The 16,726-nt window shown below is 49.8% G+C and overlaps 4 protein-coding genes across 4 annotated transcripts; 2 read left to right on the top strand and 2 right to left on the bottom strand.

Annotated features, from left to right (window-relative positions):
- Positions 1–1,066: 1,066 nt before the first annotated feature.
- On the top strand, positions 1,067–1,573 carry CTRU02_209131 (cytidine deoxycytidylate deaminase; the record flags this gene model as incomplete). The annotated part of the gene is made up of 1 exon (XM_036725918.1): positions 1,067–1,573. One exon carries the CDS (start codon positions 1,067–1,069, stop codon positions 1,571–1,573), a length of 507 nt encoding a protein of 168 aa, XP_036582111.1.
- A 1,270-nt stretch (positions 1,574–2,843) lies between these two features.
- Positions 2,844–3,848, top strand: CTRU02_209130 (l-amino-acid amidase; the record flags this gene model as incomplete). Its single annotated transcript, XM_036725919.1, has 2 exons — positions 2,844–3,570; positions 3,637–3,848. The coding sequence occupies 2 exons, from the start codon at positions 2,844–2,846 to the stop codon at positions 3,846–3,848; spliced, it is 939 nt and encodes a 312-aa protein (XP_036582112.1).
- Positions 3,849–4,107: 259 nt separating this feature from the next.
- Positions 4,108–10,382, bottom strand: CTRU02_209129 (ankyrin unc44; the record flags this gene model as incomplete). The annotated part of the gene is made up of 8 exons (XM_036725920.1): positions 4,108–6,391; positions 6,449–9,023; positions 9,075–9,185; positions 9,242–9,488; positions 9,542–9,859; positions 9,910–9,966; positions 10,020–10,251; positions 10,303–10,382. 8 exons carry the CDS (start codon positions 10,380–10,382, stop codon positions 4,108–4,110), a joined length of 5,904 nt encoding a protein of 1,967 aa, XP_036582113.1.
- Positions 10,383–12,326: 1,944 nt separating this feature from the next.
- On the bottom strand, positions 12,327–14,962 carry CTRU02_209128 (ctp synthase; the record flags this gene model as incomplete). The annotated part of the gene is made up of 12 exons (XM_036725921.2): positions 12,327–12,434; positions 12,488–12,534; positions 12,588–13,533; positions 13,584–13,720; positions 13,770–13,797; positions 13,862–13,886; positions 14,000–14,104; positions 14,160–14,289; positions 14,414–14,441; positions 14,607–14,654; positions 14,721–14,777; positions 14,888–14,962. 12 exons carry the CDS (start codon positions 14,960–14,962, stop codon positions 12,327–12,329), a joined length of 1,734 nt encoding a protein of 577 aa, XP_036582114.2.
- Between the last annotated feature and the right edge of the window lie 1,764 nt (positions 14,963–16,726).

The following is a 16,726-nucleotide window of genomic DNA, read 5'->3' as shown; positions in this document are numbered from 1 at the left end:
GACCAACCTTTTCTGCATGTTTTGAGCTTTGCCACGTCTCGTAATGCGTCCAATTGAAAGTCAGACTCACGATTGTTTGCAGGCGCAAACCGACGTCATCTGTTCCGTTTCGTGGAATAATCTCTTAGCGCTAGATGGACATGCTTTAGCTTCCCAGTGGCAATGCATTAATTAGATGGCAGCAATACCAGTCTAGAACATTACGAATGGTTTTCCTTTTTTTCCCCAGCCGCCACAAAGTGCCAAACGCCACGAGGAGCCTCAACGCTGGTTAACCGCAATTGAGGTTACTAAAGCTTGTCAACCTCCCAGAGTCAGTTAATCAACGTGCTTGCTTCATTCTCAATCAGATTGACCGGTAAGGTAATGAGCATAGGCGCTTGTGACCAACTTGTAGCCCAAGTGAGCGCTGAGAGGATTGACTACCGATACGTCCATTTACCTGGGGTATCCAGGTTGCATTCCACGTGAGAATTGACTTAACCTTGTTCCGCATAATTCCCGATTACGGGCATTTTAATAACTCGATCGGATCCTTGTAAGTACCGGAGGCCACAGCAATGGCTAAATCCGCCCAGCCGGGACGAGCACACAGGTGCACATAGACTTATCCTCGTCGCCGTCGGAGCTTAAACTGACGTAGACTGCAAAGGAAACTCACCCTAGCAGGTGAGGGACTTGAGGGCTTACTAGCATATACAAGGATGTTTGACAGCCGGATCCGTTTTGGTTAACCGTTCCAGGGTCGTCGTATTTGCTTACCTTAAACGAGGACTCAATGAGGCTATGGTTACCTAACAGGAGCCGTGAACCCCTCTTTGCACATCCTTCAACGGGTTTTGATTCACATCATCCAAAATGTCATACGGGCAGTTCATGCACCGGCCAAGAAGTAAGAACGCTTGCGACGAACCAATATTCTTTCTGGGATAACATTCCTCCGCCCCGCTACGTCATGTATTTATCCCGCAGCATCTTAGCTTACATCAGTCCAACATCTCCACAAACCATTACAACACTGGTTCTCCTATGAAAGCTCCCGTTCTTTACATTGAAAGATACAAAAATGTCTCAGACCCCAGATATTAAGATCCTGAAACGCTGCGTTGAGCTCGCTAGAGAAGCTCTCGAGGCTGGCGATGATCCCTTCGGCTCCGTCCTTGTTAGCGGAGACGGCACCGTTATTCGCGAAGACCGCAACCGCACCAAGACGGGCGACAACGGAAATGGCCAGCCCGATGCTACCCTGCATCCGGAATTCACCTTGGCTCGCTGGGCGCAACTGAATCTCAGCAATGAAGAGCGTGCCAAGGCATCAGTGTACACCTCTGGCGAGCATTGCGCCATGTGCGCTGCCGCGCATGCTTGGGTTGGTCTTGGACCCATCGTCTACGTATCTTCAACGGAACAGTATGGTTCTTGGCTGAAAGAGTTTGGGCTTGAACCAGGTACGAAGGTGGCGCCGCTTCCTATCAGCCAGGTTGCGCCCAACATTCCGATCCAAGGCCCGATTCCTGGGCTTGCAGAGGAGGTTAAGGAGTTGCACAAAAAGAAGCACGAGAAGAGTTCTTGACAGGCTTCTGCTGGAGGATTGAGAAAAGCGAGAGGGTCTTGTCGCGGAAATATGGGATCATGGGTGTCTTAGGCGGGCTAGTGGAGTTGCAAGGAGTTAGAGTAGAGTTGACAGAAAAGCCAGCAGTATGACGAAAATAGGAAAGATTCAATGATTGAGATTACAAAGAAGGCTTCTGCGGCCTGTGTTCTGCAGAGAGAATGACTCATCATCTCGAATATTGAATCTATCGTCAGTAGAAACGTTCTGAGTTCATGTCTTTTTTAAGGGGCGACGTTGAAGTTTATGAGTACGTAGACTACTGTAGAATATGCCTGGGCTATGACTGTCCGAATTGAGCTCGCTTTGAGTTGCTTATGTATATGATCAAGTCAGGTCATTTACGGTTGATAAGCTCATGTCAATTCCATTTCCTCAGAACTCTTTCCCAGAACTGCTTCAAATACTTTTATGAAGTGATATATTTGTTAGCATCAAAAGGTGGTCCTTGAAACTTAGTTAAAAGTGAACAATGCCATATAAGTTCGGTTCAATGAGCAACTAATAAAGTTCTTTATTCATTCGCAACGATTCCCTTCAGTCTCATTTCATTGCTTATCTAATCCACCACATGCAGTTGCTTAGCAGGGAAAAGGCCATAAAGAGACTAGAACAACTGTGATGGCAAGTTTGGCTACCTGTGTTCGGGAAAGCTGGCTCAAGCGTGATGCCGCAGCAGACGGCTCTTGCAGAACCCTGGAGGATGAGCAGCCAAAAAAAATAACGCGGCGCTACTGTATGAATTCAATCACAGTTTGCCCTTTTTTTCACAGCCTCGATGCGTTAGTTGGCCGTTCAAACATGTTCTAGAAGCCTACCTCATTAGTGTGGCAACGAGCCAGAGGTTTAGTGCTCTAACAGTCGTATGCAACCGAATTTTGCCACTTTTAATTGCCTACTGATTCAAATCTGACGTTGGATAACTTATGTGCCCCTCTAAGATGCAGCAGGCGGAACTCCGAGGTTGCTCCAAGCGGTAAAATACTACGGACTACCCTCCTGTAAGCCCAAATGCTGACACCTTCTCGTTTGCTGACGTTGTATTTCAATCAGACCATGCATACTGCAGTCGGTTTTAACGTATAACCCTCCAGTTTCTTCACCGCAGCGAAGCTTATATCCAAATATGAAAGCTTACCTGACTTTCTCTGTACTGTTTACTTCTCCTCCTCCAAACCTTGGCCCAACATCCTAAACAGAACGTCTTCATCAGCGCCTCATTCTTAAGACAATGACTCTTCTCAAAGTAACCGAAGGCAAAGTTCCTTTCGCTCATCCCTCTCTACCAGCAGATTCAAACCCGCATACCTTCTACCGTATACTCGGTGACATTTCTGTCGCGAAGCCCGTTGTCGCCCTCCATGGCGGTCCTGGAATTCCGCACGGCTATCTCACGCCACTCTTCGAGCACTTCCATAAACAGACAAAGACGCCCGTAATTCTCTACGATCAGATTGGGTGTGGGCAATCCACTCGCTACCCAGAGAAAGCCGGGGATGAATCTTTCTGGACCATCGCCCTCTTTGCCTCCGAGCTTGATAATCTGCTTGAGCATCTCGGCGTCAACGAGTTTGATCTGTACGGCCATTCTTGGGGCGGAATGCTTGCTGCGGTAGTCGCGACGGAGTCCTCTTCGCCCAAACTAGCTCATAGAGTCGAAAAATTGGTTCTAGCCAGTAGCCCAGCAAGCATGAAGCTTTGGGCGACGGCACAGCGTGCTTGGCTGAAGGGGATGTCAAGGGAAGTCCAAGATGCCATTGAACAGGCGGAAAAGGACAATAATTACGAGTCGAAGGAGTACCAGGACGCAGTACTAGAGTATTACAAGGTGCACTTGTGTCGTGTGTGGCCCTTCCCCCAGGCTCTAGCGGACGCTTTCGGAGAGTTGGAAAAGGATCCAACTGTGTATATGACCATGTGCGGGCCTAGCGAGATCACTATTACTGGAAACTTGAAAGGTAAGTTGATCTGTTGCGCATGGGTCATTGTCGAGCATGGAGCCCAACGCTGACCGTTTTCAATAGACTACGATTGGATCGAGGAGAGTAAACAGATCAAAGCTCCAACTCTCGTTATTCACGGGGAGTTTGACGAGGCGTCGACCTTGGTGGTCGAACCTTGGCAAAATAGCATCCCAAGTGTGCAATTGGTCACTCTTAGCGATGGCGCTCATATTGTCCATCTGGAACAGCTCGAGAAATACTCTGGTTTGCTGGAAAGATTCCTCCAAGGTTAAGAACACGCTGCTTTGACTTGACAGACATCTTCGAATTTGAACGGCGTGCTCGGTTTCGTTCAGGATGGAATGTTTTCTGCAAAGTTTGAAAGGATATGACTACTATTATATGAGTTGAAAGCAGCTCAGAATAACGTTCCTTCTAATCCATGTGTCTGTGACCCCCTCATTATCCCCTTTTCCGTTACCGTCATCCGTAAACCATCTTCCAGTCGTAAATCATAAATCGTTATCCGACCCTCAAAGACTCCATAATGCGCTAATCGAAAATCTCGTAATCGTCATTAGGAACCTCCTCGTCGTTTCGCTCCCGCCTCCCGTCGCCAGATTTTGAGCTTGGATTGTCGATTTTTACGACGATATACTCTTTGAACATCCATCCCATGTCACTCATGACCTGCTCGGTCTTGGTGACTTCCTTGTCCCTGTACGCAGCCCTCCGTCCAGATTCTAAGAAATACTCCAGCTCGTTCTTCAGCCTCCACGGCTGCATTTCCATCCGCCAAACCCACTGCTGGAATTCCCTCCTCTCTTCCCTCATCCAAGGCTCCCATGGTTCAAGCCGTTTGTATACCTTCGGCGCCAGTGGCAAATACGAGCTCCATGCCCTCCGGCGGAACTCCAGGTACCCCAAGGCGTGAAGGAAAGCGAGTGAAAGCGTTGTATCTTCATAGTCATAGCCCGCCATATCCGGCACCGGTTGACTGCTTTCCTCCGCTCGTGATTGTTTATCAGTGATAAAATCACGTTCCAGAAGGCCAAGCACGTCCGTGAACTCAGTTGAGTTGAGGTCCAATATGCTCCTGTCCTTGACCACGGCTACCTCCACAAGCTGGTGTATTCCCTTGTAGTCTTTGATACAGCACTGTCCGGTATTCCAGACACAATACCGGCAGAAGAACACGGTGTCCTCCTCGTCGCTTTCGCATTCGTCGCAGTAATAATTGCAAAGCACCGTGTCCTCAAAGCATCCTTCGCCGGTCTTTACCCATTTCTGCGCAACATAAGTCTGCATCAGCCGCACAGCCTGGTCGTCGTACCCGTGTCGACAAAGCAGAAGGCGAGCCAAGTCTCTCACGAGATGGTAGTGCGCGTCTACCGTTCTCTCGGAAGCCGACCTCAACTCTGAAACGTATCGGCAGATAATCTCATCGACACTGTCCACTGCCTGTCTGTCCAAGCGTCTGTGGTTTCCTCCGAGTGCTGTATCGAGAGGCGTTAATAGCTTGTAGTTCTTCACACTCAACATCCCCTGGAAGTGATCAACTCCGGTTTCCTCCTTGAGCCTCTCACACGCACGATGAACTTTTGTCGTTATCTGAGTCGCCATCGCGAGTGGAATGTTCGCGTGCAACACATTCTCCCCGTAAAAGTCGACATTCCCGATGAATTCAGCCAGCCTGGGATGCTCAAGCAAGGCATCAAGAGCCTTGGGATGCTGGGTCAACGCCGCAACCTGCAAAGCACTCCTCCAGCGATTTTCTGAAGTATTACTACTACCACCAGGCCATTTCTGTCCCTTGGCCGGGTCAGCCCCCATGTCCAATAAAAGCCGCACGGCGGGCAGATCCCCGCTCCTGCAGGCCTCACCGAGCACGGTATACCCGACCGAGCTGACGACATCGTCCACGCCAAGGCCGTGCTGAATCAGCATTTGAATGATTTTGTGTCCTCGGCCGCCGCTGGAGCGTCTAAGTGCTTTTCCGACGCAGGAGTTGTAATTCATGCAACGGGGTGTCATATCTGCACCGTTTTCGAGAAGGTATGCTACAAGTTTGAGAGCGCCAGAGGAACACGCTACCATGAGTGGTGTTTCCCCCTCATAAGAGGGGATATTGATTGTTTCCGGTGATTTTGCGTGAATTAGTTTTGCAATTTCTAGCTTTCCTTCAGAGCAGGCTGACCAAAGCGGTGTTTCCTCGTAATGGTATGATCGGATGTCTGTTTTGGCGCCTACTTCGAGGAGATAGCGAACGACGTCTAGACGGCCTTCCCTCGCCGCGATATTGAGTGGTGTCTCGCATACCAGACCCATGTTGTCTTGGTAATTCAACAACTCCGGCTCGTGCTCGATGAGTACTTTGCACATGGGCAAGTTCCCCTCTTGAGCAGCCGCCTGCAGGGGAGTTTTAGAATCCCCCGGCGAAAGAAACCGTTTCGTATCCGCACCGTGGTCTAAGAGCAGACGGACCATGTCTGCATTCTGATTCAGTGCTTCCACTAATATGTGGTTGAATCCTTTGGGGATGTAGTTGATGCTGGGAGGAATGGGGTTCTGCAACAGAAGTTTGGCAATATCGATATTTCCCTTGCCCACGGCCGAGTCAAGAGGACCCGGAAACCCGTAGGCCTCTTCTAAAGTGGGATCAGCTCCGTTCTTCAAGAAAAGCTCGACCATTTGGTAGTTTTTGCGGGTTACAGCTCTCATGAGCGGCGACCTCGAGTAATGCTTGTCTTTGGGGTTCAGGGTGTTCAGAGGACTCTTGTAGGAGAGAAGCAGTTCGGCTACGTCAAGATTTCCAAACTGGTTCTTTTCAGTATCGCTATATTCAGTAAGTCCAAGTGTCTTTTTTTATGTCTACTCAAAAAGGTGTTCATACCTCGTTTCGTCTTTTCCGGTCTCGTCAAAGTCCACTGCAATCTGGAGCGGCGTCTTGTCGGTAGCCTTCGGGTGGCGGTAGGGGCTCGCGCCAGCTTCCAAGAGAAGCTTGACAGATGTGAAGCTCTTCTCTGCGATGGCGAAAGACAGCGCCGTCTGACGTATCGGTTTGCCAGTTTTGGATACGGAGTCCGTTAAGAGGTTCAGATCCAAGTCGGGTCTTTTCAGCAGATGGGGCAACCAATCGGTGTACATTGGTTGAACAAGAAAATGTATCGCACCGAAGCCGCCGTCATCAAGCTGATTGATATCCTCTACGTGATTCAGCAGGAGCAAGAAAGTGTCAAAGAGCATATTGATTATAGCTGCCGTGAGAGGGATCAGTTTATCCGGGGGTGGGAATTTAATGTTTAGGTCGGCTCCATTTCGAATGAGACTCATGATTATCATGTGCGAATCTGGTGTCGGTTTGCTAAAGGCTTGGTGAAGCGGCGTAGAGCCGTTTTTGTCTGCAATGTTGGGATCAGCTCCGGCGTAGAGGAGCTCCCGGACCAAAGGCAGGTTGCCGTTGCTGCATGCTAACCACAAACATGTTTCCCCTTTGTATGTAGACATATTGATATCGGCTCCAGCATCGATAAACGCGCCAACCATGTCTATAATGAGGCCTTCATCCGGGACTTGGATGAACTTGCAGAAAAACATCATTGCCGTGGCACCTACGATGGGGTCTCGCCAGTTGATATTCGTCGGGCGCTGTAGAAAATAATGAACCATGTCGGGGAGCCCGCCAGGTGCCTTTGCCGCATGTATCAAAGGAGACAGGCCGTGGACATCCAGAACCATATGCTCTTGTCGATCCCTAAACGAATCAACAAACTTGGCAAATTCGGGGAATTTCCGCCAGGTCTTGCGTTTCAATCGCCAGAACATTCCCCAGATGCCGTCTTGCCACGGGTATGTCTTGGGATCATCTTCGAAGATCACATCGTGAACGAGGTGAGCGATGTTGGCTGCGTTTGCCGGGATCAAGGCAATAGTAGGAGGTGTGATGATGGATGAACTGCCGAGGGGACCTTCCAGATAGCGACACCAGGTCAGATAACAGTAAGAATTGATGAAATGTCGTAATCGGGGTATCAGTTTCATGCCCTTCTCTTTGGAAAGTCGAAAGTGTTCTCGCCAGTTGCAGGCCGCATAGTTGTAGAACGGATGGTCCTTTGGATAGTTCAAAATGGTATGCTTTGCATCGAAGACGGCCTGGGAGAGATACCTGAGGCATAGCGATGCCATATTCGCGTGCTGCTCCTCGTATCCCACGTACGTGGAAAAATGAAATTGTAGGGAGGGATGTATGGGGTAGACTTCGAAGTCGTCCGATACTCTGATGAGCCGAGGACACCGGTGCATCATTATCGTCTGTATGTCAATGAACCTCAGGCGAGGGGTGTCATGCAGACACGCGAGGGCATCGCGAATTGCGTGATTTCCGACAAAAGTCAAAGTGCTGAGGATGATATGCAACGCAGAAAGAGCGTATTCATCATTTGCAACGCTCTGGAATAGGGGCAGTAGGTCGTGATCATAGTATTGCCCCAGTTTCTGGGGTGATGGGAACAGCCTCCTGCTCATCGAGTACCCGTACTCGTACTGCTTCGCAGTCGAAATCGTGTCCTCCATGGCGCAAGTGGCGAACAGGAAGAAAGATTCCGCGTTTTCCTTGATCCAGAATCCCATCTCTTCCTTTGGGTCCTTGGTGGACTTGACGTTGCAAAAGTCCTCAACCGTCTTGTCGACGTACGTGCTGATGTCTTTCCGTATCTGTTCGTCTTTCATTTTTACGCGTGTGGCGCTTACTGACGCCAGTTCCATGATCTCATTTGGCGTGTAGGTGAAGAGAAACTTGAATCTCACAGTCTCCCGGGGGAATGCTTGGGTTAAATGGATTTGGGACACGATTCCAGTCGGGGCTGCCGGAGCTGTGCGGGCTGCAGGGTGTTCAACGAGAGAAGCCACCAGCTGAAGGAACTCTTTGGCGTATACCGAGTCACATTCATTGAGTCCATCCACAATGAGAAAGACAGTGGTAACCTTGCTGGGACCTTGCGTTAGTTGCATTTTCGTCATGATCTCACGTAGGATGTTGAAGAGGGACGCCATGCTGAGCTTTCCCTGAGTATCCGGATGCTGATACCGTGACTCCAGTGTGTCGAACCAGGCCGGAAACTTTCGCAGGATCGACTTGATCATGTACTCCATAATGGGTGGTTTTTTGTCGCCCGTCGCACTGACATTACAGAAGAACGGGAGCACGATTTTATCCAAGTTCAGATCACGAGTGCCCTTCCCAGAAAGATGATTAGCAACGGACTTGGCCAGGTGTGTCTTGCCACAGCCAGCAGTGCCAAAGACATAGAAGTCGTCGGTAGTGTTGGACTTGGACCACTGGAGGAAGTAAGGGTGAGACTGTATCCATGTGCAAGTCCCAGGCACCGGGTTGATGTCGTATCCAAGATGTGCTTCGTTCCAATCGCCAAGCTTAGCTACTAGTCGATCTCTACGCTCCTTTGCATATTCTATACATCCAATCAGAAAGTCTGCCAGCAATCAAAGGTGCATAAACATACCAACACTCTTCTTCCTGAGCCACACATCAAAAGAGTTTTCGTCCAGCCCTCGCATTTGTGGAGGCGGCAGCAGCGGACGACCAAATTGAGGGCGCGGTCTAATTGGAGAGTCTATTCTGTCAAATTTTGTCATGTTTACGATGTTTTGTCATATCTCAATTGCTTACCTGGCTCTGGTGAAGAAGATCTTGAAGAAGGGGGGGCATTCCTCAGGTTAGGAGGAGGGGGTGGAAGGAAAACTTTTTTCGAGGGATCTGCCGATGCCTTTGTCATTAGTTCCATTACATGTTCGGAGACCTTCAAGTAGTTGTTGTCTGCTGGAGATGGGAAACGTGTCAGCTCAAAATGGTTGCAATCTATTGTGAAGGTTTTGCTCTGGGGCGAGTCTAGTTCGGCGCGACGTTTTGGTACAACCTATCCAAATGTAAGTAGGTGAGCCTAGGAATGCTTTGTAAAGGGGGTTTCACCAAAGTCTTTTGGGGCTCGGCACCCTCTATCTTGAGCTCAACCCGCCTTGTGGCAACGAAATTGAGAATGTCAAGGTCAGGAGGTAGTCTCTCCATAAACGTAGAGTTGACCTCCCGGACGGCGTCCGCGTACTGCCTCGTGTCATCCATTGATAGCTTCAAAGAGCCTTTCTGTAGGTTCAGTGCCGCAATCGTTTTGACGGCTGTCAAAACCCCCTCTGAATCAGTGCTGTGATGAACCGTGTCAAAAAACACGACTCCGGCCAGTGAGTCTCTTATAAGAAAGAACTCTGGGCAACTCATTGAAAGGATTACGGCCTAGTGATCTTGATCAGAATGGTCCGAGTTGGGTGTCTTTTAAGCTGTACCTTTTTGACAATGGTGCCTCCCAAGCCATGGCCTATGAATATGGTAGGTTGTCCGCCCTGAAAACAATCTGATGAGCCAAAGGTTTCCCATGGTACAGTTGAAAACGCACCCGGTTGATGATGTACCCGGTCATCATCAAGGCCAAGAGTTCATTGGCATGAAGCGCAATGCTAGAAGGCGTCATGTTCACCGACGGCTCCGAGTTGAACCCGTACGTCCATATCCTAGCCGAGTTTGCGAAGGTCCCGAGAAACTCAGGATCTGAAATCCACGTCTTGCCGGACTCGTCATGATGCCACGTTGTCTTGGAAGAACCCCCAATGTCGTGGACACAGATAACGCTATTTCAGTTCAGCTCTGTAAAGCTCTTTAGCGACGAAGTGGGCACTCACTTGACAAGAGGTCGCCATTTCGGCGGCGCAAGGTTAAGATTCGGAGGATACACGACCTCCAAGTTTGGAATTATCATCATGACGGCTCTTATGTCTCTCTCACATCGGCTTAGGTTGCGCTTCACAGCCCCGTGTACACCTTCTGACCACACACATGAAAGCTGTCAACACAACCGAGCAAAAGGCGCAATGCAAGACGATGAGAAAGTTGAAATGCCAGCCGTCCTCGACAGATGTATCATACCGATCAGATCAGACTAGGCTACAGCGTTGCCTTGGCTTTCATGACGATGACTGCAGCAGAGACCGGTCCGGAGAGGCGGTCTCATGTGAGGAGTTGTCGCCGCCGGGGGGCTGGACGATTGGGTGTTGCGCCACGCGAGCTGCAGGTGCTAGCCTGGAGGGTTGTGCTGCCTTGGGGCCCCAAAGTGGGAAAAGCGCCGCTCTAGGCTGCTCTCCAATGGATTTTGCTGGTTTTTTTTGTTTTACATTGCATTGCCAGCGCAGCCTGATTTTTGCTGCGGCTGAACCCTTGCTCTCTGTCTGACGGTCATTTGGATCCGCTTATGCTTATGTTCGGTCAGCCCGGGGTAACTAGGCCGTCTCCAGCTGAGTATAAGTTCGAGGCTAGTGGGGTTTAGTTTCTAGTTGCATATTGCCATAAGATTGCCCAACTACGATCGTTCACCACTAGAATGGCGTGGACAGGAGAGTGAGCATCTTTTGAACGAAGGGTCCCTCTTCTTAATGAGTGCAAAGCAATGTTTAGCTTTGTGCCCGTAGTTTCTCATTAGGCTGGGTTGGATAGCATTCATTTGGGAAGAATCAATCCACTTGAGACTTAAAATGCAATCTCCTCAAAGATGATGAAATTCAACCTCAACTGCAGGTGACAAGCCACGAAAGTATTTGGCAAGCACGTGAATGATAGTTGCCAAACAATTTGGTCTGTTGAGGTTCGCTGGAATGAATGGACAGCTCACAGAGACTCACACCTCTGCTGGCGAAACATGACATTGCTTGCCTGTAGTATAGAACGCGAACATTCCGTTGTCGTACAAATATGACACCTCATAGTACATTGATAATAAGTTTGTGTTCTTTAAACCTGCTCTGGACTGTTCGCTCCGTTTGATCGAAGTTGACTTTCTGTGGCATCAAGTTTAAAATAACGAAAAGTACCATTTGATTCTATGTTGCAAATATTTGGATAGTAATTCACGCACGAATATTCAAAACTCTCTTCTTGAAATCTCGTCATTGAATGAGCATTGCAAAAGATCCTCATTCTTATCCCTTCCTTCCCCAATATCAAATGTGTTGGTTACGATAAGGTGTAATGGTGTGCAAATGGGACGCCTCAGGAGATGGGTGGAAGTGAAACTTGCCATCTCAGAAGATGGGACAAGAAAAGTTGTCAAGCACATTATGGATACCTCACATCTCATAACTAGAGCCTCAAGCAGTCGCAAACTCGACATGTGATACAAACTTGCATTGAAGACAACTTCATCAACCCTAACAGCTAAGCACCAGAGATGGGCAAACATTACCAAGACAGCTGACGATATGCCCTCCTCCGCTTTCCAGAGTTAGGTCCTTTCGCAAATGTGCATGAGAGAGAGCACTTATCACGTCAATGAGAGTAACGAGCGAGTGAGAGCAATTCGCCATCCATGTTATGACAACTACTTCATGCTATCCTCCAACAAGAGGGAGGGTTGGTTTCAAAACGCCCGCGCCGAGAAATGCTCCAGTCCTCTAATCCCAACAACCCCGGTTCGACACTATGACCCATAATAAAAAAACAATAGAGCGCGTGATTCATAATGTGTCTTGGTTGTGTGCATTTTAGATAAAAACCCCCCCAATAACGTTTTTTCTAATGGCCCAAAAGATAAAATGAAAGCTTGCACCCATTCCGAAAAAAAAAAAAGTTCAAATTCTTCCCAGAGCCATGCCATGTGTCTAAATTTTATACCCTTTGTATCCATCTACCGCAAATAGCGTAGCGCTGTAGTCTTTTAAACGACGTGCTTGACGCCGTTGGCGCCGTTGTTGACCTCGAGCTGTTCCTTGATGACCTTGTCGAGGCATCCGGCAGCGGCGGCGATGAAGCCGAGGTAAGGTCTCTGGAGCTGGTGTCAGCGGTGGAAGATGGCTGGGACAAAGGGGAGGGGCTTACGCTGGGGTTGAGGACCTTGGACTGGTACTCGGCGTGGAACTGGGTTCCTGCAATGGTCTGTTAGTAGCTGTGGCAGGCCAAACGGAAATGTGCAACATACCGACGAAGTAGGGGTGGTTCTTGAGCTCGAAGATCTCCATACGCTCGCCCGTCTCGTCCTTGCCGATGAATTCGAGGCCGGCCTCGGTGAGCTTCTCGATGTATTCAGGGTTGGCCTCGTAACGGTGACGGTGTCTCTCCTCCACCGACTCGGCGTTACCGTACAGAGCACGGAGCTTGGACCATTCGCTGCCGGGTTGGAACAGAGTGGGACGGAGACCGAGACGCATGGTACCACCGAGGTTGTTGCGGTTGAGCTCGGGCATGTAAACGACGACCTTATCCGAAGCCTCGGCGTTGAACTCCTCAGATGTGCCGTTAGGAACGTTGAGGAAGTCGCGGGCGTACTGGATGATGGCGGTCTGGAAACCCAGGCAGACACCGAGGAAGGGGGTACCGTTCTCGCGGGCCCACTTGGAGACTCTCATCATACCCTCAGTGCCTCTGGTGCCGAAACCACCGGGGACAATGATACCGGCGGCGGTGCAGACAGAGTGCCACGCCTTGTGGTACTGGGCCTGGTCCTCAGACTTGGCCTTAGGCTCGAGGTGCTCGGAGTCGACCCAGATGATGTTGAGCTTCTTGCGAAGGTGCATCGCCGAGTGCTCCAGGGCCTTGACGGTAGAAAGGTAGGCGTCCTGCGACTGGACGTACTTGCCGACAAGAGCGATGTTAAGCTCGCCCTCGTACGGCTGGCTGACGACAGAGGCCCAGGTCTTCCACAGGGCCTCGCCCTCGGCGATGCGGGACGCAGGGATTGAAAGGGCGTCGAGGTTGACGGCCTTACGGAGCCAGGGGATGAGGTTCTGCTCGCTAAGGAGGAGAGGAACCTGGTAGATGGTGGGCATGTCACGGACCACCAGAACCTGGGGAACATCGACCTGGCAGAGGAGGGCGATCTTGCGGATGGTGGGCTCCATCAAAGGCTGCTCACATCTGCAAGCAATCTGAAAATGTGTCAGCGCCGCTGCAGTAAAGCCGGACCTTAGCTCCTTACAAGATCAGGAATGAGGCCGTAACTGCGGACCGTCTTCACGGCATGCTGTGTAGGCTTCGTCTTCTGCTCGCCGTGGATGGTGGGAACGTAGGAGACGTGAATCTGGATAAAGTTGCCGCTTCCTGCTCTGTGGCGCACTGTTGAGGGTCAGATATGAATTGTCATATAAAGAGGAGGGTTACGAACATTGAGTCAATGCCTCAACGTAGGGCATCTAGTCTGTTTGTTAGTGGATGCCAAGGATCGCTAATGCTTGACAGCTGGGCTCAGGAACATACGCTCTCAATGTCACCAACAGTGCCTCTGGGGAATCGAGTTAGCTTTGAACTGACACTTGCAAATGCAGCACCTCCAAGGTAACTTCAAAACCTGCAATGTCGGACTTCTCAGTCCAGGGAAGAAATGGGAAGACCTACCCAAGCTCAATAATGCAGACATCAGGCTCCTCGCCCGAGTCGTCGGTAGGGATCTTGGCCACGCGCTCAATCCAGTCCTGGATGGCATCGGTGACGTGAGGGACACTGGTGGAGAGTCAGGGAATGTCAATCGGCACAGTAGCAGCAGTTGCAAACATACACCTGAACGGTCTTTCCGAGGTAGTCACCGCGACGCTCCTTGTCGATGACGTGACGATACACCTTACCGGTGGTGATGTTGTGCTCGCCAGTCAGGGTGATGGCCAGATAACGCTCGTAGTTGCCCAGGTCTGTGTTGCGAGCCTCGGAGTCAGAGACTTGCGGATGATTGAATTACGCTCGCAGCCCCCCATCCCCTGAATAAGGGAAGGGTGGGAAGAGAACGTGTTTGCTCTTCTCAGGAAGTTCACCTACCGAGATCCACCTCCATGCCATCTTGCAACTGGTCACAGTCAGTATCTCCTGTTCAGACTTGATCTCAGATGCTTGATCCTGTTCCACGAGTCCCAGTCCCTACTCGGGGCTATAAGAGAGCCCGAGGCACTTGCTTAGGCATAAGACGGGAACAGAAACAAGCATCAAGTTGATTTGGATTGTTAATACGAACCACAAAGCATTCGCCGTGCTCGGCGGGGGCCATAAGACCGGCATCGACCTGAATCTCACCGTCAGCAATTGTCAAGTTTCACACAAGGTGGGGCTCAAAGAAGGTCACACTCACCGACAGATAAGGGTCGATCTTGATGCTTGTGACTCTCAAACCAAGGGTCTTGAGGAGCTATTTGTCCACTCGTCAGTATAATGTCATGCCAACCAAGGATTCCCACCGGGTGATGGCAGAAATGATCGATCAAGGAAATTTTAGCAGGGGGGGTGGAGAAGACTCACCAGACCCGTGGAAGAGGCAATGATGCCCTTGCCCACTCCAGAGATGACACCGCCTGAGACGAGAACGTAACGCATGATGACTTGATTTCTTTATATAAAAATAAACAAAAAAGGGGTATCTGTCTGTTCGTTCAGGTAAAGGAGGAGGTCGTCGTCTTCGTCGGTGGTGTTTCTCGTGCTTGACTTGATGGAGGGGGAGGGGAGGGAAGGAAGAGAGTCAAGACAAAGGCGGGACGCGAACGCGGTCGGAAGTAAAGAAATTTTTGGTTATCGTTATCGATAAGGCATAATAGGAGGAGCCGGTGCGCTGCAGCTTGTCCCACCCCGCGGTTCCAGGCAGCCCAGGGCAGCAGGGATTTGCAGGGCAAACATCACTGAAGGAATCGGGGAGGTGGTCTGTGTCGTCGCGTAAAGTGGCTCCAGTCACGTGGGTTTATCACCGAGCTTCACCGATTGTTCACCGACCAAGTTTGCTATCTTTATTCGTTTGGCGGGGCTTATTGTTGTGACTGCAGTCTAGAATAACCACCAACGAAGCCCCTGAATATATATATGTATATTGCTAGGCATTGACTAACAACCTTCCCAAGTTAATATTCCATCGTCACCACAACTGTCTTAATCCTCAAAGTTCCTGACATGGTTGTTAAGTCAGTCAAGTGTGTCCCAGTTTTGCTATAAGCCGAGACATGAAATAGCCACCTTGGCATAAAACTCACAATTATCCAAGTACAATCAAGTTACGAACTTTTGGTTGAAGGTGAAACATCATCAATAGCTTTGAATGCCTCCCCCATTTTCACTTTCCTTGGCCAGAGAAGGAACACAGCGGAGAGAGGGAGCAGCAAAACGAATGCAGCTGAGCCGACCTTGACCTCTATGGCGGCGGTGATGAAGATGAACCATTAAGCCAGCTGATTTGGTAAACAATCAAAGATGAGATGGGTTTTGGTAGGCGTTAGCTGAGCTGATGATATCGGCGACGCCTCGAATTGCTTTATCTCTACATACTTACATACCATTTACGATGCGAACTTGCCTACCTTAGGACATGATGCACGAATGAGAAAAAGGAAGAACATTTATAAATGTTGTGAAAGCGCCCGGAAGACTGGAGTCAATACTGCTGCGCCTAGGGAATGGTGCCTTTTCAACCCGTCTTACACTTTCATTAAGAGCATCATGGACTGTGGGTTCAAATGTGTTGCCTGTAGAACACAGAAGTGGTTGCGAGGCGCCGGATAAAAAGAATCACATGCCCAGGCACATACAGGGCTGGATTTACTGACACCAAACCATCTGGCAAGTCGACGTATATTATGGAAGCTTAGGTGACATGACGTGGATGTCATCAACGAGAGAGTGGCTGTGCTTTTCAAGAGCAAGCGAACGGTCGTGAGTCCAGTTGCTTACCATAGTGCAGCTCAAGTCTGTGTGTAGGCATCTCGACAGGGATTAAGCGACGTCAAAATCATCCAGTCGAATGCAAATGACGATTAAGCGGTTCAAATTTCCTGGAGGCTTTCCTTGAAGATTCTGATTTGGTAGATGATGTTGAGGGTTCATGTTCTATAGGCCGAGAGGATATCCGGCCCGTAGGCGCCGACATTTCGTTAGTTGATCGTTCGACGCAGGTGCGCAGCGGAGGTCTCTGTTAAAATTTCCAGTCCTTGAAGCAAGTGCCAAGATCAAAAGACGGGGGAAACACGCATTTTTATAAACCCAAATCTGGATTCTACATTCCGATGCCATCCGAGTGCAAACGGCATCAGTAATGGAGGTGGACGACCATCCCAAGTTTATGGCGCCGTGGAAGCTAAACGCCCCACTACTTCTGTG

The sequence above is a fragment of the Colletotrichum truncatum genome (genome assembly GCF_014235925.2).
Source record: "Colletotrichum truncatum strain CMES1059 chromosome Unknown Contig_0005, whole genome shotgun sequence".
In the NCBI taxonomy this organism is placed as follows: Eukaryota; Fungi; Ascomycota; class Sordariomycetes; order Glomerellales; family Glomerellaceae; genus Colletotrichum; species Colletotrichum truncatum.
This window is presented reverse-complemented; position numbering and strand designations above follow the sequence as displayed.